Genomic DNA, 22,184 nt, shown 5'->3' on the forward strand with positions numbered 1-22,184 from the left:
TACGTTGTTGCCGAATTGGGAATTGAGACAATTCCGGAACATATCACTTTCCTATTTAACAATGTCGCGATGAAGTCCGGACTCGTCAGCAGTCATTTATTCATTTGCTGATTCATTCAACACATACTGATTAAACGCCTACTATGGCCCAGGCATTGCGCTAGGTGTTGCAGATAGACACAACATTTAAAAGCAGGGCATACTTTCTGCCCTTAGAGATCTTAGTCAGATGGTGAGACAGACAAATACTCAGGTCATTACAACCCATGTGACAACTGCTACCACGGGGAAGGACAGGGGGAAACAGGAGCATATGGGAAAGGTATCTAATTGGAGTCAGCATGGCTCCACTCGTATGTCACCCCGAGGTCAGCTCAGTTTTGAGGTTCACTCTAACAATGCCGCCCATTGCGGGGCTGGGAGACAGTACAGTCTGAGCTCCGTCATCAGCGGGCTCAGTCTCCGCACCTCCGCGGCCCGGGCTTCCTCGAAGACCCCAAGGGAACAGCCTCACCTTTGCCCCACTTCCCAGTCTAGCGCCTAACTTCTCGCCCTCCATTGGCTGTGCGGCCGCCCAATGGGCAGGCGGGCACCGCGGGCTCGCGCTCCCGGCCTAGGGCGTCCGATCTCGTTCGCGCGTCTCGCGAGCGTTAGGTGACTGGAGGAGGCGGCGCCGCTCGGCCGGGCACCGGCTGCTGGGAGGCCGAGGTTGCGGCGGGAGCGGAGACGATGTTCCGAGCGGCGGCTCCGGGGCAGCTCCGGAGGGCGGTGAGTCCGGACGGGGAGGGCGAGCCCAGGGACGGTCCTCCCTCAACCTGCCGTCCCTATGGGGTCTTGCAAAGGTCCCCGGCTCCCTCAGACCCAAACAGCCCTCGCGCCCGCCGGCAGGTCCCAGCCTGGGGCTTGTTCGAAAGTTCTGGGGCCTGCGCTGGACACCTTCCTGGCCGCCGGCTCGGGGCAGAAGTCAGAGGTCGGGGGTCAAGGTGACCCCGAATGATGTGAATTTGCGTGTCTGCTGCGTCCTCCTGGCCCACTGTCTGCCCTGCCGGTTCCCACCTTTCTCAGGCACTCTGGGCACTTTCGGACCGCCAGGTCCTCCACATTTGTTCCACACCCGAGGGAACAAAATGTCGCCGGGGAATGCCCTGTTGGGGAAAGTTTCAAACCTGGATTCCTTCCAGAGGCCGACATTTCTGGAAGAAATAAACACTTTGGGCGCGCTGTGGCTGCTCCGACCCACTCACTAAGGGCCGGGGTGGGGTGGGGTGGGGTGGGAGGCGGCGTGGCTAGTTAAGGAAGCTGACTCTGCTTTCTGGCTTATGGAACAGGGCTGAGTTCAGGTCATTGCATGTGTAAAACCTGTGGTCCGATTTGACAGCTTAGCTAATTTTCAAAGGCAGACGTCTTTTTATATACTAACCTGCTTTTAACCAGCATATTGTAGGTTAAATAGCCAGGTAACTGGTGACAGTGGTACATTTCGGTGTTTAATTAGTGACAAACCACATTTCTCTCTTCCTTTGTGAGAAGGACTGATAGGAAATATATTTTCGTTCTCAATGCTGTGGGAGAGTAGTATTTGGAGACCAGTGGTAAGTCAAGTAATAATTTATATTGTGGATTCTGTAGTTTTCCTAATTTACATTTAGGTAAAAGGAGAAACAAGATTGGTAAACTTGGGTCAGAAACTTACCTAATGGTTTGTACCTTTTATAATTTTTTTTTTTTTTTTTTTTTTTTGGTACATGGATATTTTCCCCATCCACTCCTGGGATTTTTCTCTCTGAGGTATAGCTGGAGCTCTTTCTAGATGTCTGTAGACATTGGACTCTTTTTTTTTGAAACGGAGTCTGGCTCTGTTGCCCAGGCTGCAGTGGAGTGCAGTGGCACGATCTGGGCTCACAGCAACCTTCGCCTCCCGGGTTCATGCGATGCTCCTCAGCTTCCCAAGTAGCAGAGACCACGGGTGCACATCACCACGCCTGGTTAATTTTTTTTTTCCTGTATTTTTTTATAGAGATGGGATTTTGACATATTGCCCAGGCTGATCTTGAACTCTTGGCCTCAAGTGATCCACCTGCCTTGGCCTCCCAAAGTCCTGGGATTACAGGAGTGAGCTACTGCACCTGGCCTTAGACATCTTTTTTTCTTGTGTATATTCCTTGTTTGATAAAAAGTCCTGACCCCTGACTCCATCTTCCCCTAAAGAGTTTAAACCCACATGTTTCAGGTAAGTGTCCTGTCTTCTCCTCAGGACATATTTCCCCCTCTTAGGGGATCTAGATGTAAACAAGTGAAAGTCATGAATTTGGGGAAATTCCAGGAACCAGCGCCAGATTTACAGAAGAATGCTTCTCTGTGCAACAGCTGGAAAACAATTCTGTGGACAGATTACAAGTCTGGCCTAAGTGAAATTATAATTGTGGTGGGGGATGGAATTTAGGACTCAGTAATTTTGTAGAGCTAACAGAAAAAAATGGAATGATTAAGTAATTCTTATTATCCACACCGTTGGCTAATGTGTATAGACATGACTTCCAAATATTCATTGGGGTTTGCCAAGGACTTTGACCTTGACTTGTTTTTAAAATTTGAAGTCAAGCTAAGTAGAATAGCTGTTTTAAAGTCATTAAGAATGTTTGAGAGATTTCAATTTCTAGCATAAAACAAATGGTTGCAACACTTCTAAAGTGGACACATATATTAATAGGTACATATACCTGGTATTTAAGTTTTTAAATTTTGAAACAGTTGCACTTATAGAAAAGTTATAAGCATAGTAGGAAGAGATCTCAAAACCCTTTCCCTGGTTTTCCCAGCATGTTAGCTGTTTGACACATTTGCTTTATCTTTCTACATATATACATAATACTATCTTTCTGAACCGTTTGAAAGTACGTTGCAAATGTGCCCTTTACTCCTAAATAATTCAGTGATATTTTAAAAGAACGAAGTTCACTTTCTAACTGCACTGTAATTGGCAATATCTGGGAGTTTCACAATAAAATACTGTTTTCTAATCTACGGATATTCAATTTTGCCAGTTGTCTCATTAGTACTGTTTGTAGCAATTTTCCTTTTTCTGGTCTAAGACACTCCAGGTGCCCTGCATGTGGTTTTCATGTCTCTTTACTCTGATAGAAAGGTTCCTCAGCCTTCCTTTGGGTTTGATGACATTGGTGTATTTGAAGAGTACGGGCCTTCTGTTTTCTTTTTCTTTTCTTTTTTTCCCCAGGCCTTCTGTTTTCTAGACTGTCACTCTATTTGGGTTTGTCTGTTGTTTCCTTATGATCAGATTCAGGTCCTGTATTCTCGGTGGGAATAGCACAAAAGTGATAACTATGTTCCCTGTGCATCATATTAGGAGGTACTTAATGTTGGTTAGTGGTAATGCTAACTTTAATTACTTAGCCAAAGTGGTGTTTGCCAGGTTTCTACACTAAGTTAATACTCCTCCTTTTGTAGTTTTTAACTAATTTGTGAGGAGATACATTGAGACTATGTATGTAACTCTCCTATTTTTCATCACACTTTTTTTTTTTTTGAGACAGAGTCTTGTTCTATCACCCAGGCTGGAGTGCAGTGGGGCTATTTCGGCTCACTGCAACCTCTGTCTCATGTTTTCAAGCAATGCTCGTGTCTCTGCCTCCTGAGTAGCTGGGATTACAGGTACGCGCCACCACACCCAGCTAATTTTTGTATTTTTAGTAGAGACGGAGTTTCACCATGTTAGCCAGGCTGGTCTCGATCTTCTGACCTCTTGATCCACCCGCCTCGGCCTCCCACAGTGCTGGGATTACAGGCGTGAGCCACTGTGCCGGGCCTCTGATCAGACTTTTACCCACTCTTAGCATCTGTTGATTTTTGCCTGATAAATGATTACTATGATGCAAAATGGTGATTTTCTATTTCCATGATACCTTCTACATTTTTTAGTTATTCTGCTGTATGGAAGAACGTTATCTTCTTGCATATTTATGGATTTATGGATTCATGGATCCTTATTTAGTAGATTATAATCCATTTCTACCTTATGTTCAAGTTGTCTCATATTTATAAAGTGGGAGCCTGTTCAATCTGACTCCTGTTTATTTACATATATATGTTTGCTCTCACAAGGTTAAAATAGTTTATCTCAAATCCCCATTCTTAAAATTAAAAAAAAAAATTTGTTCTGTAGGTAACCATTAATGCGTATAGGAAGAGGGTACATTTCCAAAACTGTATTTTATAAAATAAAGTTAGGAACTCTAGTTAAAATATTACCATAAACTATTAACAATGTGAATATAGTTAACACTACTAAACTATACACTTAAAAATGGTTAAGATGGGGCCAGGCATGGTGGCTCACACCTGTAATCCCAGCACTTTGGGAGGCTGAGGTAGGTGGATCACCTGAGCTCAGGAGTTTGAGACCAGCCTGGGCAATATGGCAAAACGCCATCTCTACCAAAACAAACAACTAGCCGAGCTCCATGGCGCACACCTGTAGTCCCAGTTACTCAGGAGGCTGAGGCACGAGAATTGCTTGAACCCGGGAGTTCGGGGCTGTAGTCAGCCCAGATAGCATCACTGCATTCCAGCCTGGGTGATAGAGTAAGGCAGGCTCTGTTTCCAAAAAAAAAAAAAAAAAAAAGGATGGTAAACTTTTTGTATATATTTTTTAACCACAGCTTGTTAAACGGTTAGTATAAGTTCAGTGACTTGCATTTGGAATGTAAGTTTCCATTTTTGGTTTTGACTGATTTGTGCCATGAAGACTTTGGTCTTTCATCCTTGTGTGTGTGGGAATGGTCCTCAAAGTCATCTGTTAACAAAGGTAGTTTTAATATCTATAATAAAGAGCTAGAGAACACACCGAGAGGAAAAGAAGTAGGCATTTGCAGTTAATGTTCTTGCAGGGATAGTAATCCTAATTATTGTTATTATTTTATTGATTTGCTCTTGAAATTGATTTATTGATGAATAAGAAGATGCCAAAAAAAATTTTTGTGGTGAGTGAAGCAGCACTTTTAAGGTCATTTGACTGTTCTTGTTACTGTGTTCATTGCCAGGTGGGAAGGAGTATCTATTGGGATTGAGAAACTACGAAGCTGGTGTGAAGGAACATGACATTTTTCTGTCTAGTATTGAAGAATAAGATTGAACTCTGTAATTTACATGCAAATTTAAATTTCTCTTGAAAGAAGAAAAAGAGCCAATTTTGGTGTGGTTCTAAAAGAAAATTTATTGCGTAAGGTGAATTCAGTAAAATTATGATGCCTGCCAATGTGTCTACTAAGAGTCTTGTCTGTTCTGAAAGTGAAGTAAATTGACTGTGTTTTTAGTATTACAGTCAATGTCATATAACATTTCTGGTCATGATTAAAAGCTGCTATATTTTATTACTAAAAAGATTAAAGGAAGCATTTAAAGTACAGAAATATAATATACATTTTTTAAATTACAAAATGTATGTTAAAATAGGGATAGGTGACTTTATATATTATTTATCCATTTGGGTATGACTTGGAAAGACTTTATAGCTTATTCTTGCCATTTTATTAATTTTTTAAATTAAGAAGCAAACGCCACCCTCCCCCATACCCTTATTACACCTGATTTCCAAAGATGATTGGGGCGGCGGTACAGGTTAAAATCATTCTTGCTACTTTAGGTTGTAAGTGGGTTTGTAAGGGAAAGTACAGAGATTACAGCTTTTTTTTTGTTTCCTTCTTTTAGCATCTGTGGTAGTTTACTATGTGAATATACAGTTCAAGTCTTAGCAAGAACTCTAAAAAACTGAAAAGTAAAAACAATTTCAAAAATGAGCTGACGCTGGGCACAGTTTCATATGCCTGTAGTCACAGCTACTCAGGTGGCTGAGGCAGGAGCATCACTTGAGTTCAGGAGACCAGGCAGGGCAACATAGCAAGCAAGACCCAATCTCAAACACCACACCCCCTCTAAAAAAAACCCAAAAACTGTTGAGGTTGAATAAGAGAAGGACCAAAATGTGTTCGTTGGACTTAGCTGTAATGAACTTTTTGGTGACTTTGAAAGGATTGGATTCAGTGTTGTGGAAGTGAAAGCCAGTTTGAGTGAGTAATTGAGAAAATGGGAGGTGAGGTAGTGGAGTTGGTATCTGTGGAAATTATTTTCAAGAAGTTCGGCTTTGAAAGGGTGCAGAGAGGGTGATAACCTCTTTAAACTCTGCCCACAAGAAATGTACTATCTCATAAAGGCCAGTCAGCTTTATATGGGTATGTGGCTGGCATGAGAAAGAAAACTTCATAGTTTGCTATTTGCAACCAAGTCTAGTCAGAGTATAGAGAACTTCTCTAAAAGTACGATGGGGTGTCTGTGTTAGTGATGTAACTGTTTATATACTGTTTAGCTACCCTTATACATATTAGATGATTACATTATCAATGAGGAAATAGTTGCTTTTTAGTTTTTTATTATTTTAAGAAAAGTTTTCATTTAGTTACTAAATATTCATTGAGTACCAGTTGTATGCCAGAGATACCAAGTTCACAGTGGAGAACAAGAGAGACCTAGTCCCTGTCCTTGTGATGCAAACAGATTGAGGAAGAAACACTTTATTTATTTATTTAGAGACGGAGTTTTGCACTTGTTGCCCAGGCTGAAGTACAATGGTGTGATCTCGGTTCACGCAACCTCCGCCTCCTGGTTTGACGTAATTCTCCTGCCTCAGCCTCAGCCTCTCAAGTAGCTGGGATTACAGGTGCCTGCCACTACACCCGGCTAATTTTATATTTTTAGTAGAGATGGGATTTCTCCATGTTGGTTGGACTGGTCTTGAACTCCCGACCTCAGGTGATCCACCTGCCTTGGCCTCCCAAAGTACTGGGATTACAGGCGTGAGCCACCACGCCCAGCCAGAAACGCATTATTTTAAGTGTGATCATTGTTACAGAAAGAACATGGAGGATATTTGGGAGAGGTTTAATCTAGTTAGAGGACTGAAAAACACTGAAAGGATATCTGTGAAATTATGTTTGCACACTGAGGTGCCTTTATATTGTTATTGAGTAAAAAATAGCGTGAAGGGTTTTCTTTAAATAAAAACCTCACTTCATTTTTTAGTTTTGTCTGTCTTAAATCATTTATCATTACTTTAACTGCATATCATATGTGTTCTTATTAGACATGTTTTTTTTTTCCAACTTTTTTTTAAGAGATAGGGTCTTAGTCTGTTGCCCAGGCTGGAGTGCAGTGTTGTGATCTTGACTCACTGGAGCCTCAACCTCCGGGCTTAAGTGATCCTTCCATTTCAGCCTCCGAAGTAGCTGAGACTACAGGAATGTGCCACCACATTTGGCTAATTTTTTTTTATGTTTTGTAGAAACGGTCTCACCATGTTGCCCAGGCTGGTCTCAAACTCCTGGGCCAATTTTATTTTAGGTTTGCAGGGCATCTGTGCAGATTTATTACAGAGTAAATCATGTGTCTTGGGTGTTTGGTATACAGATTATTTTGCCAACCAGGTAATGAACATAGTACCCAATTGGTAGTTTTTCGATTCCCACCCTCCATCCTCAAATAGGCCCAGGTATCTGTTGTTCCCTTCTTTGTATCCATATGTACTCGATGTTTGGCTGTCACTTACAAGAGAGAACATTCCATGTTTGGTTTTCTGTTCCTGCATTAATTCACTTAGGATAATGGCTTTCAGCACCATCCATGTTGCTCTAAAGGACCTGATCTCATTCTTTTTAATGGCTGTGTAGTATTCCATGGTGTATATATACCACATTTTCTTTACCCAGTCCACCCTCTGCATGGACATATAGGTTGATTCCATGTCTTTGCTATTGTGACTAGTGCTGCCATTAACGTGCACATACACGTGTCTTTATGGTAGAATGGTTTATATTCCTTTGGGTATATACCCAATTATGGGATTGCTGGGTCGAATGGCAGTTCTGTTTTAAGTTCTTTGAGAAATCACATTGCTTTCCACAGTGGCTGAACTAATTTGCATTCCCTTTTCTCTGCAGCCTCGCCAGCATGTGTTGTTTTTTGACTTTTAAATAATAGCCATTCTGACTGGTGTGAGATGTCTCATTGTGATTCTTATTTGCATTTCTCTAATGATTAGTTATGTTGAGCATTTTTGTGTGCTTGTTGGCCACATATGAGAAGCGTCTGTTGATGTCATTTGTCCATTTTTTAATAGGCTTGTTTGTTTTTTGTTTTTTGCTTGTTGATTTAAGTTCCTTATAGATTCTGGTTATTAGACATTTGTCAGATGCATAGTTTGCAAATTTTACCATTCTATAGGTTGTCTGTTTACTTTGTTGTTTATTTGGCTGTGCAGAAGCTCTTTAGTTTAATTAGGCCTCACTTGTAAATTTTTATCTTTGTTGCAATTGCTTTTGGAGTGCTTGTAATGAAATCTTTGCCAGGGCCTATGTCCAGAATGGCATTCCTGGGTTTTCTTCTTGCGTTTTTATAGTTTGAAGTCTTTTTTTTTTTTTTTTTTTTTTGAGATGGAGTCTTGCTTTGTCACCCAGGCTGGAGTGCAGTGGTGCAGTCTTGGCTTACTGCAACCTCCGCCTCCTGGGTTCAAGCGAGTCTCCTTCCTTAGCCTCCTGAATAGCTGGGATTATAGGCACCTACCACCATGCCCAGCTAATTTTTGTAATTTTAGCAGAGATGGGGTTTCACTGTGTTGGTCAGGCTGGTCTCAAACTCCTGACCTCAGGTGATCCACCTGCCTTGGCCTCCCAAAGTGGTGGGATTACAGGTGTGAGCCATCGCACCCAGTCTACATGTAAATCTTTAATCCCTTTTCAGTAAATTTTTGTATATGGTAAAAGGTAGGAGTCCAGTTTCAATCTTCTGCATATGGCTAGCCAGTTATCCCAGCACCATTTATAGAATGGGGAGTCCTTTCCCCATTTCTTGTTATTGTTGCCTTTGTTAAAGATCAGATGGTTGTAGGTGTATGGCCTTATTTCTGTGTCCTCTAACTTGTTAGGTTGGGTTGTATGTCAGTTTTTGTACCAGTACCATACTGTTTTGGTTACCGTAGACTTGTAATACAGTATGAAGTCCAGTAGGGTGATGTCTACACCTTAGTTCTTTTCATATGGCACTTCCGGGGTTAAACTAGAAACATATGAAAGCATCAGTCACATTAGTTTGATTATTCAAAATTAAAAAAAGAGTTCATGTGGATTCTGTCTAACGTAAAGGGGAATGTGCTGAAGGGGCCCTGGAAATTAAGAAAATATAGTCCTAGAGTAACTGGACTTTATGTGAAAAGAAGGAGCTACAGTGCCCTTGCTTCAGTGACTGACAGCTCTTTAAGGGCCATGCCAGCTCCAGGGCCCTCTTGGGATCAGCTGAGATCTTTGTTGTGACTGCATTGCAGTATTACAGTTCAGCTTCTCCCATTGCCCAGTCCTGCTCCTTGATCGCTCATGGATGTGGTTCCCATAAGTACTCCCCAGCAAACTTCCTACGCTTACCCGTACCTGCACACACAAGAGGAAGATATAAATGTAAGGTGACAACAAACATTTTTAAACATCCATTCTGTGTAATGAATAAATGTCTCCCCTTTGTGTCTAGAATGGCCTTAGCTATGTTCATTCATGGAAGAATTAAGAAAATAGTGAATCAAGTAATTCTCCATGGTTTAGATAAGCAACATTGGAGGATGGTTGATTTAGACTCTTAAAATTGCTTTTTATAGCTCAATGTATAGAGTAAAATAATAAAAAGAATGATAATCTGCAACAGAAAGTTTTTTTTTTTTTTTTTTTTTTGAGACAGAGTCTCGCTCTGTCACCCAGGCTGGAGTACAGTGTTGTGATCTCAGCTCACGGCAACCTCCGCCTCCCAGGTTCAAGTGATTCTCCTACCTTAGCCTCCCAAGGAGCTGGGATTACAAGCATGTGCCACCACACCCAGTTAATTGTTTTGTATTTTTAGTAGAGACAGGGTTTCACCATGTTGGCTAGGCTAGTCTTAAACTCCTGACCTCAGGTGATCCACCCGCCTTGGCTTCCTAAAATGCTGGGATTATAGGCATGAGCCACCGTGCCTGGCAGAAAGTTTTTTTTTTTTTTTTTTAAATGGACTTTAGCCTGTGTGGTAGTACACACCTGTAGTCCTAGCTACTCAGGAGGCTGAGGCAGGAGGATCACTTGAGCCCAGGAGTTGGAGGCCAGCCTGGGCAACATAGCAAGACACTGTCTCTAAAAATAAAATTTTTTGAAAATAGACTTTATTTCTTAGAGCAATTTTAGGTTCACAGCAAAATCCAGTGGAAAGTACAGAGGGTCCCCCTGGTCCACACACCTACAACCTCCTCCACTGTCAACATATAGTCCCAGAGTTGTCCATTTGTTATAATTAATGAATTTACATTGACCTCAGCATTGCCCAGAGTCTATAGTTTACATTAGGATTCACTCTTTGTGTTGTACGTTCTGTGGGTTTGGACAAATGTATAATGACAGGTATCTACCATTACAATATACAGAATAGTTTCACTGCCCGGAAAAAAAACTCTGTGCCTTGTCCCCCTAATCCCTGGTAGCCACTGGTCACTGTTGCTATAGCTGCTTTTAACAGAATGTCGTATAGCTGGAATTAGACAGCGTGTAGCCTTTTCAGACTGGTGTTTTTCACTAATATGCATTTAAGGTTCCTCCATGTCTTTCTCATTTCTTTTTACTGCTGAATAAGATCCCGTTGTATGGATATTTATCTATTCACCTACTTAAGGACATTTTGTTTGCTTCCAAGTTTTGACAGTTATTACTAAAGCTGCTGTAGACAGCTGGTTTTTGTGTGGACATAAGTTTTCAACTCATTTGGGTATATACAAAGGAGTGTAGTTGGTGGATTGTATGGTAAGATTATGTTTAGTTTTGTAAGAAACTGCCAAACTATCCTCCAAAGTGGCTGTACCAGTTTGCGTTTTTACCAGCAATGAATGAGAGTTTCTGTGGTCCCACATCCTTACCAGCGTTTGTTATTGTCAGTGTTTTGGTTTTTTACCGTTCTGATAAGTGTGTGGTGGTATCTCGTTTAATTGGCAATTTCCTAGCGGGCATCTTGATGTCGAGCATCTTTTTATAAGCTTCTTGACCATCTGTGTATCTTCTTTGGTGAGGTATATTCAGATCCTTCCCCCATGTTTAAATCAGGTCGTTCATTTCTTATGTTGAGTTTTAAGAGTTCTTTATATATTTTAGATATCTTTTATCAGATATGTCTTTTTCCCAGTCTGTGGCTTGTCTTTGTCGTCTCATTCTTTTGATAAAGAGGTTTTTTGTTTTTGTTTTTTAATTTTTTTGAGATGGAGTCTCACTCTGTTGCCCAGACTGGAGTGCAGCAACGGATTTCAGCTCACTGCAACTCCTGCCCCCAGAGTTCAAGTGATTCTTAGGCCTCAGCCTCCCGAGTAGCTGGGACTATGGAGTGTGCCACCACGCCTGGCTAATTTTTGTATTTTTATTAGAAACGGGTTTCACTCTGCTGGCCAGGCTGGTCTCGAGCTCCTGATCTCAGGTGATCCACCGGCCTTGGCCTCCCAAATTGCTGGGATTACAGGCATGAGCCACCACGCCTGGCTGATGAAGAGTTTTTTTAAAAAGAATGTTCAGTTCACTTACTAGGCGTCAACTCTGTGCTGGATACTAGAGTCTAGGGTTACTAGTGGTAAGAAATATCAGACATTGCTCTTGTACTCAATATCAAAGGGGTAAGACAAGACGATCAGGTGAATATAGTCAGGTATGATAAGGGCTGTAATAAAGGCAATTACAGGGTGCCATGTTGGTGCTAGCAAAGCTAACTAGCCCGAGAAGGCCCAGAGAAGGCTTTTATGTACAACAAAAAGTTATTGAGGATTTAATATGTTCCAGACATCATTCCAAGAGCTTTACATTTATTAATTTAATCCTCACAACAAGTCTATGAGATATTTGTATTATTATCATCATCTCCATTTTACAATCAGAGAACTGAGGTACTGAAAAGTTATGGTGGAGGTAGGATTCAAACCCAAGCAAGGTGGCTCCAAAGCCTGTACTCTTTACCACTGCAACTGTACTAAGGCTTTTTGGAGGAATTGGCCTTTCAGCAGAAAACCTAAGGATGATTAATTGGGAGTTAGTTGGGCAACAGGGAAAGAGGTCCCCTAGGCAGAGGGAGCAACATGTGGGAAGCCTGGACGTCTGAGAGAGCAGGGCAAGTTCAGGTATCTGAACATAAGGCATAAATGGAGTGAGGGATATATGGTTCGGGAGGTAGATCAGGCCATAAAATAAATGCGTGATAAACCAACCTGAGGAGTCTAGTTTACCATATCCAGAGGGGGCAGGAAGCAATGGCAGTGTTTTAAGCGGGGGAGGATAACATGTTAGATTTGTGTCATGGAAAGATCACTGAGAGACATGGATTGGAGGGAAGCAGAATTGGAGTTTGAGACAAGCCGGGTTGGGAGACTGTTGGGGTAATAGAGGAGAAGGATAATGACCTGCACTAGGATATTGGTATTGATGATGGAGAGAGTGAATGGATTTAGGAGTAGCTCTCTTTAGAAGGAAGAATTGTTGTGACTTTAATGGTTGGTTAGATGTAAGGTTGAGAAAAAAACCCAGAGATAGTTCTCTGATCGTGGTTTGGGCAGCTTGAAGTCTGGAGAAGCAGCAGTATGGGGAAGGGGTTGGAGAAACAGGGAGAACATGAGTTAAGGTTTGAATTTGCTGAGTTGGAAAGTGTTTGATGAGACAGGCAAGTTAAGCACTTAGATATATGGATGTAACCTAATTATAAGTCTAGCACTTAGGAAAGAGATTTGAACCCTATTTGAGATTCATATATATATATATATATATATAAATATAAAATATTTGAGTCATTCTTCTATAGGGGTTAAATTAAGCCATGGAAGGCAGAAGGGAGTAGTCAGTAACTTCAGACATTGCTGAGATAACAAGTAAGGTAAAACCTGAAAAGAGTCTGTTGGTAATTTGGGTGAGGGCAGAAACTAGATGCAAATAATTGAGGAGTGAATGAGAATGAGGAAGAGAAGCTAGAGTGGAATATGGGGTTGTGGCTTTTTAGCGGGATTGCTGAGAACAGGGAGAGCCTCAATCATGTTTAAATGTTGATGAAAAGGAACCAGGGTAAAGGGAGAAACTGGAGACATTACTGGGAAGTGCAGATTACAGAAAGTCTCTGAGTGGATTCAAGAAAGTGGAATCTGGATCCCAGACAAAGGGATCAGACCCAGGAGAAAGGACCCACAGCAGCTTGCATTGTGATAGATCAAGGACAGGAATTGTGATAGGGCAGGGACAGAAATTTCTATGTTGAGTATCAGGAAAGGAAAGCAGGTCCCCTCTGATGGCTTCAGTTGTCATTGTGAAGTAGGAGGTGAGGCTGCCTTCTAAGAGTAGGGGGCAGAATGTGTTGGTGGTTTAAGAAACATCAGGAGGCAGGCACGGTGGCTCATGCCTGTAATCCCAGCACTTTGGGAGACAAAGGTGGGAGGATCGTTTGAGCCCAGGAGTTCAAGACCAGCCCGGGCAACATAGGAAGACCCTGTCTCTACAAAAAAATAAATAAATGATTGGCTGGACATGGTGGTGTGTACCTGTGGTCCTAGCGACTTGGGAGGCTGAGATGGGAGGAACTTGAGCCTGGGAGGTTGAGGCTGCAGAGCGCTATGATTGTGCCACTGTACTCAATACTGGGTAATAGAGGGGGACCTTGTTTCCAAAAAAAGAAAAAGAAGAGAAACATCAGGAGAGGATATTTGAAATCATTGCTGTGGAGTGTAAGTGCGAGTGCCGACAAGGAAGTCGTGATAGCGTTGCTAGTCAGTTTTGAGGGCCCAGGTAAGGCTGCTGACTGAGAATTTATGGGTGGCATGGGCCTGCATAGTTAATTTTTATTTAAATAGCAGTGTTTGAAGAGATTGAGGTTCCTTTTGAGGCAATTACCTCATTAAGTATTTCAGTCTTTATCTTCAAATATTTAAGAATTTGGCTCCTTTTCCTCCCATAACTACTGTTAAAAGAGGATCGATCCTAAAGTGTAGAGCGCAATGGGTTATAAAATAATAAAATGAAAATTTGTTTCCTTTAAAACCTTTTCAGTAATGGACATGTACTTTTTTACTCTCTAGTCGTGTTCTATACTACTCTTCTACTACAGAATTTTTATAGCAGGAAAAGAGGTCTTTTGAGGTCATATTTTTCTCTTTGACCAGTGCTATTTTTTTTTTTAAGCACTAGAATGTTTGCCAAGTGAAATCTTACAGAAATGACCCATGTATAAAACAGCTAAAAATGGTGGTGCTTTGATGTGTAATGGTAATTAGGAACTCAAATTCTGGAGTCAGACTACCTGGACTTAGAATAACCTAACTCTGCTTCCTACCTGTGTAGCTGCTAAGCTCCAGTTTTCTCATCTGTGAAGTCAGAGTAATACTAGAACCTCCATCATAGACGTTCTAAGAGTTTTAAATAAGATACTATGTATAAAACTGCTCCGTACAGTGCTGTACTTTAGTTAATCTGGTTAAAGCAAAGTTGGGTAGGGAGCATTCTAGCAGCTGTACATGTCTAGTTCCTACCTTATCCAATGTGGTGGCTCCTGAGATAGCTTCCTAGAACCCTTCTATAGATGCAGTTTTAAAATTTCTAATCTTGGCCGGGCATGGTGGCTCATACCTGTAATCCCAGCACTTTGGGAGGCTGAGGCAGGCAGATCATTTGAGGTCAGGAGTTCAAGGCCAGCCTGGCCAACATGGTAAAACTCCAGTCTCTACTAAAAATACAAAACTTAGCTGGATGTGGTAGTATATGCCTGTAGTCCCAGCTACTTGGAAGGCTGAGGCAGGAGTATCACCGTGGAGGCAGAGGTTGCAGTGAGTCAAGAGCATGCCACTGCATTTTAGCCTGGGTAACAGAGGGAAACTGTCTCAAAAAAACAATCTCTAATCTGATTCATCCTCCTAAATTTGCAGATGGGCTTTAGATTATAGAAAAGCATTTTAAAGGTTGCAGGCCAATTTCTTCTGCTCTAGGTTCCACACAACCATTATTACCAAATTAAGCCACATAACCATGCCTAGATACTGTAGCTTCTCTCTGGGTGGTATCTGAGAAATGGAACGTAAAACATAGAATTAGAAGGAAGTTTAATATTTTAAAAATTATAAAGGAGTCAGTAAAATAGAGTACCTTCATAATGCATATGATGCTTAGTAAAAATCAATCAGATAGGTGGTCTGAGTGGGTTCTTAAATATATTCTTTGTTGTTGCTTATGCTTATAAATCTAATTTTGATAAATCTTTTAAAAATTATATATAATCTCCAATTGGAAGTTCTAAAAGCTTGATAGTTCCTTAGGATAACTACTTAATTTATCTTATGATAGAACTATAATTTACAGCAAATATGGGCCTTCTGCCACCAAGTCTTGGATTTATTCTTCAAATGGTGATGGAAATCTCATAATTTTTATGGTAAATGATATGTGAAACATAATCAAAAATATGATGTGTGATATATATTGGTAATAAATAGCTTGTTACTGGCAATTCTTGTGAAATGTGATTTAAATAGTAAATTACACCACTGGGTCTTATTCCAAAATATGGTGCTCTTCCAATAAAAAAAGAAAGAGTACCACATAATTAATTCTACAGATGTACATTGGAAAAGATGTTTGCACTTGATTCTGGGGATACAAAATATGAGCAGGCATGGTATTTGCTTTCTAAGAACTTTCATTTCATTCCAGGAATTGTCCTGACTTCCCTTCAATTCATACCCTCCTTTTAAGTTTCCAGCTCTGGGTAAATTTCATGCTATGCTTTCTTCACTCCAACTCCAGAGCTTAAGGTTATTGCTGAATTAAGCCACACAGTCATGCTATTTGATCCACAGTTCCTCTTTTTCTCATTTTTCTTTGCTATTTTCCACAAGAATCGTTCCAGGATTTTCTTTCTCCTCATGCCTATAATGCCATTCTTCATCTTCTCACGTGATAGGTACACCTCAACTTCCTTCCTTTCTTCTATTTCATGATCTGTAGCCTTCAAGATTTTGGATCTCATTGTTATTTAAAAAGCCCTATTCTCTTTTATAATTGTTTGTGTGTGAGCAAGTCTAATTTCCTGTGAAATATTTGAGCACGGGGACCATTATTGGTCATCTTTGTGTTTGAAATTATTCCACATGACCATGAACGAACAGTCTGCATTAGATAGGGCTGGATATTCGTTGGTTCCAAGATATTGTCTGCAGGCTTCTTTTTTTGAATTTAGAAGCATATTTGAACAGTCAAAACCTGGCAAAATTGCTGTTTAGTGTCATATTTTAAACACTTCTATCCATTATCAGTTATTTTGGAATTGAATGCATTTTGGCCGAAGCAATAGGCATCAACTTTGGTGACTGATTTCAAACCCATTATTTCTGATTATACTGTACTTCTAGTACAGTATGTAACCAAATGTAATTGGTAGTAGAATTTGACCAGTTCCTAGTTAGGTAGTTAATATGTTCTGTCTAAGGAATTTACATTTAGGTATATAGTAGTTTCTTATCAGATGTAGATTAGTGAAAAAGTTGTTTTGAAGTCATTAACATTTTTCATAACAATGGAAGGCTAATTTGCGTTCTTATTTTTATTAGGTAAGAACATTAGTAGTACAGCGATAGACAAAAATTGCTAGATTTTTACTATTGAACAAGTATTTTATAAATAAATTGATAGAACAGTATTGTGTACAGAATAGTTTTTTTGAAAGCATATGTGCTTAACAATTAGAGTAAAAAAAAACCTGTGATAACATTCTTTACTTTTTTCCCCCCTCTTTTCTCTTTTTAGGCCTCACTGCTGCGATTTCAGAGTACCCTGGTAATAGCTGAACATGCAAATGATTCCCTAGCAGCCATTACTTTAAATACCATTACTGCAGCCAGACATCTTGGAGGTGAAGTGTCCTGCTTAGTAGCTGGAACCAAATGTGACAAGGTGAGAAATTTTTCAGGTCAGCCATAGCAAATATAATCTCCATTAAGAGACAGGAAAAGATGGCAACAGAGAATTATGCTGAGGACTGTAACCCAAACTGGGCTCTAATCCTCATTAAATGGCCAGTGTCACAACCATTACCATGTGTGAAAGAGGAACTAAAAGGTTTGCTCACTAAGCATTTTATCTTTTGAAATGAGGTAGAATACTTGATTTAGTTCCATTGGCACCATCATGTGCCATCAGGTACCAAGTAGAATGATAATATTTGAGTCTCCTTAGAGGTTAATAGCTGATCCCTTTTTTGTGTTGATGAATATACTTGCTAATTGCTTCTAATTCCTGAAAGTGGTAAATCTGGACAAAGTATTATGGATGTTAATTTTTAATTGGTAGAATTCTTATGTTAAGTACTATTCTTTCCAAACCCTACCTGATACTAAAAGATGTTTTGTTGTTGTTATTGTAGAAATCAGATGATAAGAGCTTGGAACACCAACCCTCTAGAAAGGTGCTGTGCCAATGGGCTGCACTGTAGATGAGTGCTTCCAGTTAAGCTTACACAGCTTGAGCCACCAGTTCCCTCTCACATGGTATAGGAGGTGCTGAGTGTGTAGTTGGGGGCTTAAACTTCACAGAGGAATAAATCTGGAGGGAGTATGTTTTTAGGGTTTTATGTTTTATTAAATAATTGATGCTGGCCAGGCATGGTGGCTCACGCCTGTAATCCCAGCACTTTGGGAGGCTGAGGTGGGTGGATCACTTGAGGTCAGGTGTTTGAGACCAGCCTGGGCAACATGGCAAAAATCCTGTCTCTACTAAAAATACAGAAATTAGCCGGGCATGGTGGTGCGTGCCTGCAGTCCCAGCTACTCGGAAGGCTGAGGCAGGAGAACCACTGGAACCTGGGTGGCAGAGGTTGCAATAAGCAGAGATTGTGCCACTGCACTCCAGCCTGCATGACAGAATGAGACTCTGTCTCAAAAAATATATTTAAAAAAAATGCAGAGCATATGATAATGCAGGTTCATACTGCTGGTGTTGCTTCTGTCTAATTTTTTACATTAAATTGATATCTTGAACATATTCTGGCGGGTTTATGATTAGTTATGTGAGTTTCTTTATCTGATTCCTGCTAACAACTATAGAATCTTACATAGTTGATGTAGCCACAATGTATGATGTGTGGTGGCTAAGCTGTCTTTTTCTATTTATGTATTAGCCACGATGTGTGATGGCTAAGCTATTTTTTTGGTTGCCCTGTTTTTGGATATATGGGAATTTTGATTTGTTGTTTGTTTTGCTGTGATTTAAAATAATTATGGTAGTAATACTTTAAAAATATTTTGATGCTTTATACTACTTTGAGAAAAATCAAAATAGAAATTATCTTCTGTAGTCAGTTTCAATTTTAACCTGTGGTCTTCTAATTTTAAAGAAAAAGTCAGTACCTGTATAAAAAGATTGTTAATACAGTTCAGTTTTATACCATTTTATTCAACTATTTGTCATAAACAGCAAGTTATTCTTCTGTATAATGTCAGCAGTTTTCGCCAGTAAAAACAAGATAATTTCAATGGGAAAATTCTGTCCCATTTTCTATCCCAGGTTGCTGTGCAGATGCATTGCAATTAACTGGGTTTCTTAATTGGAAATTCTCTTAAAGTTTGAGAAGCTAAATGCAGCTGCATTCACAATGAAGACCTCTGTAGTATAAAATGGTATGCCGGTGAACACTTGGCTTAGCAGAGTGTTTTTGCACTGCATCCTTTCTTCAGTGAATATTGTTGCAAGCTAACAGTCCATGTGAGGGTGGCAGGAGGCACAGCCTTTTAATCCTACTCATCAGTGAATCAGTTTATCAGTTTAGGGTAAAAAGGAGACAGAAGATGATAATATGACTGATATGACTTTGCTAAAGCAGAAACCAGCCATGATATAATAAAGATACTTAGAAAGGAGAAATCTAATCACCTTCTGAATATAGAAAATCTGAGTGGTCAAAAAGCTTTCTCAGAACCCCATTCTGATTCCAAACAGGAAAAATGAAGAATTAAAATAGCAATATTTTGCTTTGTCATAGATAAATATATGTATGTGGGCAGGAACTCGGTGTTGACAATGGGATATTACTAAGATAACTTCATTTTCACCATTTCCAAGATACTGAATTTACACTTGGATTGGACTAAAGAGAAAAGCACAATTTATAACTAAATTTGAATAAAGAGCCATGTTGATTTTGGTTTGTCAATTAGCACTTTTCTTTTTGAACGCAGGAATTTTTGTTTGAAATGCTTGGTTAGTGGGACAGTGTAAGGTCAGTCAGTAGTAAGATCAATTGGAATTAGATTTTCTTTGTTAAGGAATATATTTTAATTCTTTTTTTCGAGATGGAGTTTCGCTTTTCTGCCCAGGCTGGAGTGAAATGACGCAATCTTGACTCACTGCAACCTCTGCCTTCTGGGTTCAAATGATTCCCTTGCCTCAGCCTCTCGAGTAGCTGGGATTACAGGTGCCTGCCAGCATGCCCAGCTAATTTTTGTATTTTTAGTAGAGATAGGGTTTCGCTATGCCAACTCCTGACCTCAGGTAATCCACCCACCTCAGCCTCCCAAATTGGTAGGATTACAGGTGTGAGCCACTGTTCCTGCCTGGAATATATTTAAATTCTTAAGTGGCCCTTTTGCTAATAAGAGTAATTTTTGCAGTTGGCCATTAAGATTTTATGATCTGTTAATATTTGTAGTGATGGCTTTATTTGTATATTTCTGATAGATGGATAATTAGGAACTTACCTTTTAATCACAGGTGGCAGAAGATCTCTGTAAAGTAGCAGGCGTAGGAAAGGTTCTGGTGGCTCAGCATGATGCGTACAAAGGCCTACTTCCAGGTGAGGCTTTTCATTGGAAAAAAATGTGTCTAAATTATGCTTGAATATATGAGTATGGAAATATTCCAAAATATTTTTTATCAAATGTGTTTAATTCTCAGAGGAACTGACACCATTGATTTTGGCAACTCAGAAGCAATTCAATTACACACACATCTGTGCTGGAGCATCTGCTTTCGGAAAGGTGAGAAGATTGAGAATCTGGGATGTCACTACTTGAAAGGGTTAGATTTCATTGTGCTGAAAGTGTACAACAGACTGCTTAGATAGCCAGTCTGGATATATCTGAATTTATGTGGTAGTTTTGCTAAAATTTATTCTTTCAAGATTTTGTCATAATTTTTTGTTTAAACTACCATTTCCAGGTTTTCAAATTGTGTTGTGGAGAAAACTCTAATTAGGCCATTATTTTAAAATTATCTGTATTTGAAAGTAATGTTGAATTCTGTTTGCATGTGAGAGAGAGAGCAAACAGGCGAGAGTCATTTGTATTAGCAGCCCATTTTAAGAGATGATTTATTTGGGTAGCTGATGGATATCTAGAAAAACCAAATTTTATCTATGTGAGGAGTCTGGAAAGGGCTGTGTGGTGGTTGAAGATATCCTTAATGTAAAGCTGTAATCTGGGCTGGGTGTGGTAGCTCATGCCTGTAATCCCAGCACTTTGGGAGGCTGAGACTGGTGGCTCATGAGGTTAGGAGTTCAAGACCAGCCTGGCCATGATGGTGAAACCCTGTTTCTACTAAAAATACAAAAATTAGCCGGATGTGGTGGTGGGCACCTGTAGTCCCCACTACTTGGGAGGCTGAGGCAGAGAATTGCTTGAACCCAGGAGGCAGAGGTTGCAGTGAGCCAAGATGGCACCACTGCACTCCAGCCTGGGTGACAGAGTGAGACTCCTTCTCAAAAAAAAAAAAAGAATAAAAAAATGAGATGTACACAAATACATCCTTATTAGGAAGAATGCATGTAGTACAGCAGTATGCAGAGCAAGGTATCAGAGTCCTGCTTTCTTATTCCCGACTCACCCTTCCCTCTTTAGGAGTATAGCTGTTAACAATTGTACATTCTTTTAGTCCTCCTCCTATGGATTTTTAAATTACAATACATGTACAGCTATATTATTTTTTACTTCTAAAATGGAATAATATGGCATGAATTGTTTTGTGACTAGTAGCTTTTACTTAAGAGTGTGACTTGGGCAGGGTGTGGTGACTGACACCTGTAATCCCATCACTTTTGGAAGATTGTCTGAGCCGAGGAGTTCTCAACCAGCCTGGGCAATACAGTGAGACCTCATCTCTACAAAAAAAAAAAAAAGAAAAAAAAATTAGCTGAGTATGGTGGTGCATGCCTGTGGTCCCAGCTACTTGGGAGGGTGAGGTGGGAGAATTGCCTGAGCCCAGAAGGTTGAGGCTGCAATGAGTTGAGAACACGCCACTGCACTCCAGCCGTGACAGAGCAACACCCTGTCTCAAAAAAAAGAGTAAGACTTTGGCTCATGATGTTTTCTGTCTGTTTTTTTTTTTTTTTTTTTATGGCTGCATAAGATTCCATATTTAACCAAGGACAGTTAACTTGTTTCCAATTTTTTGCATTTATATACTTTTCGGCAAGAAAACATGCTTATGCATGCATCTGTGTACACTTGGGCTGGAATTTATTTACAATAGAATTCTAGAAGTGAAATCTCGGAGTCAAATGCTATGTGCTTTAAAAATTCTATTGCTTAAGTGCCAACACTTGGTACTATACATTTTAACATTTTTTCCCCCAAACTGATGGGTGAAAAAATCATTGTGGGCCATTCTATCTCTGAGTTTTGATTCTATATTGGATGATTTCAGTAATTTCATGATCCTTGAATTCCTTTCTGTGATGACGGTTCACCTAACAGATTGTTAGACCACCAAACGGTGTCTGTCATTAGCTAGATTTTAGTACTCTGGCCATGATTGCTATGTTGTGACAGATGGGAGTTTCGAGAATAAGGGTCACATAATAGTGGCTGGTCCTGTGGCCTGTAAATGGGTTTGGAATGAGAAACGTCTATCAGAAGAAGCCAAACAATTTGCTGTATGATAGTCCACCACCAACTGTGGTTTTGAGATAACACACTTCTATACTTATCTGCTAGAATTTAAAAATATGCCATTTTTTTATGCACAGAAACACAATAATAGTTACTGCTTCTCCTTCCCAGAAACCATGCAGACAGCCTGTTGGATGGGATATATTTTTAATAGGATAGATATCTGTGTACCATC

General features: G+C 40.2%; 1 protein-coding gene across 1 annotated transcript in view; it reads left to right on the forward strand.

Annotated features, from left to right (window-relative positions):
- The first annotated feature begins 650 nt into the window (after positions 1 to 650).
- Positions 651 to 22,184, forward strand: part of ETFA (electron transfer flavoprotein subunit alpha) — a 93,393-nt gene continuing 71,859 nt past the window's right edge. Inside the window, exons 1-4 of the mRNA XM_021668236.2 lie at positions 651 to 768; positions 16,878 to 17,024; positions 19,836 to 19,917; positions 20,019 to 20,101. Of these exons, the coding sequence (XP_021523911.2) occupies positions 730 to 768; positions 16,878 to 17,024; positions 19,836 to 19,917; positions 20,019 to 20,101 (351 nt within the window). The 5' untranslated portion in view covers positions 651 to 729. The remainder of the gene's footprint in view (positions 769 to 16,877; positions 17,025 to 19,835; positions 19,918 to 20,018; positions 20,102 to 22,184) is intronic.

The sequence above is a fragment of the Aotus nancymaae genome, unplaced genomic scaffold (genome assembly GCF_030222135.1).
Source record: "Aotus nancymaae isolate 86718 unplaced genomic scaffold, 86718_ANA_hifiasm-v0.15.2.pri h1tg000003l, whole genome shotgun sequence".
In the NCBI taxonomy this organism is placed as follows: domain Eukaryota; kingdom Metazoa; phylum Chordata; class Mammalia; order Primates; family Aotidae; genus Aotus; species Aotus nancymaae.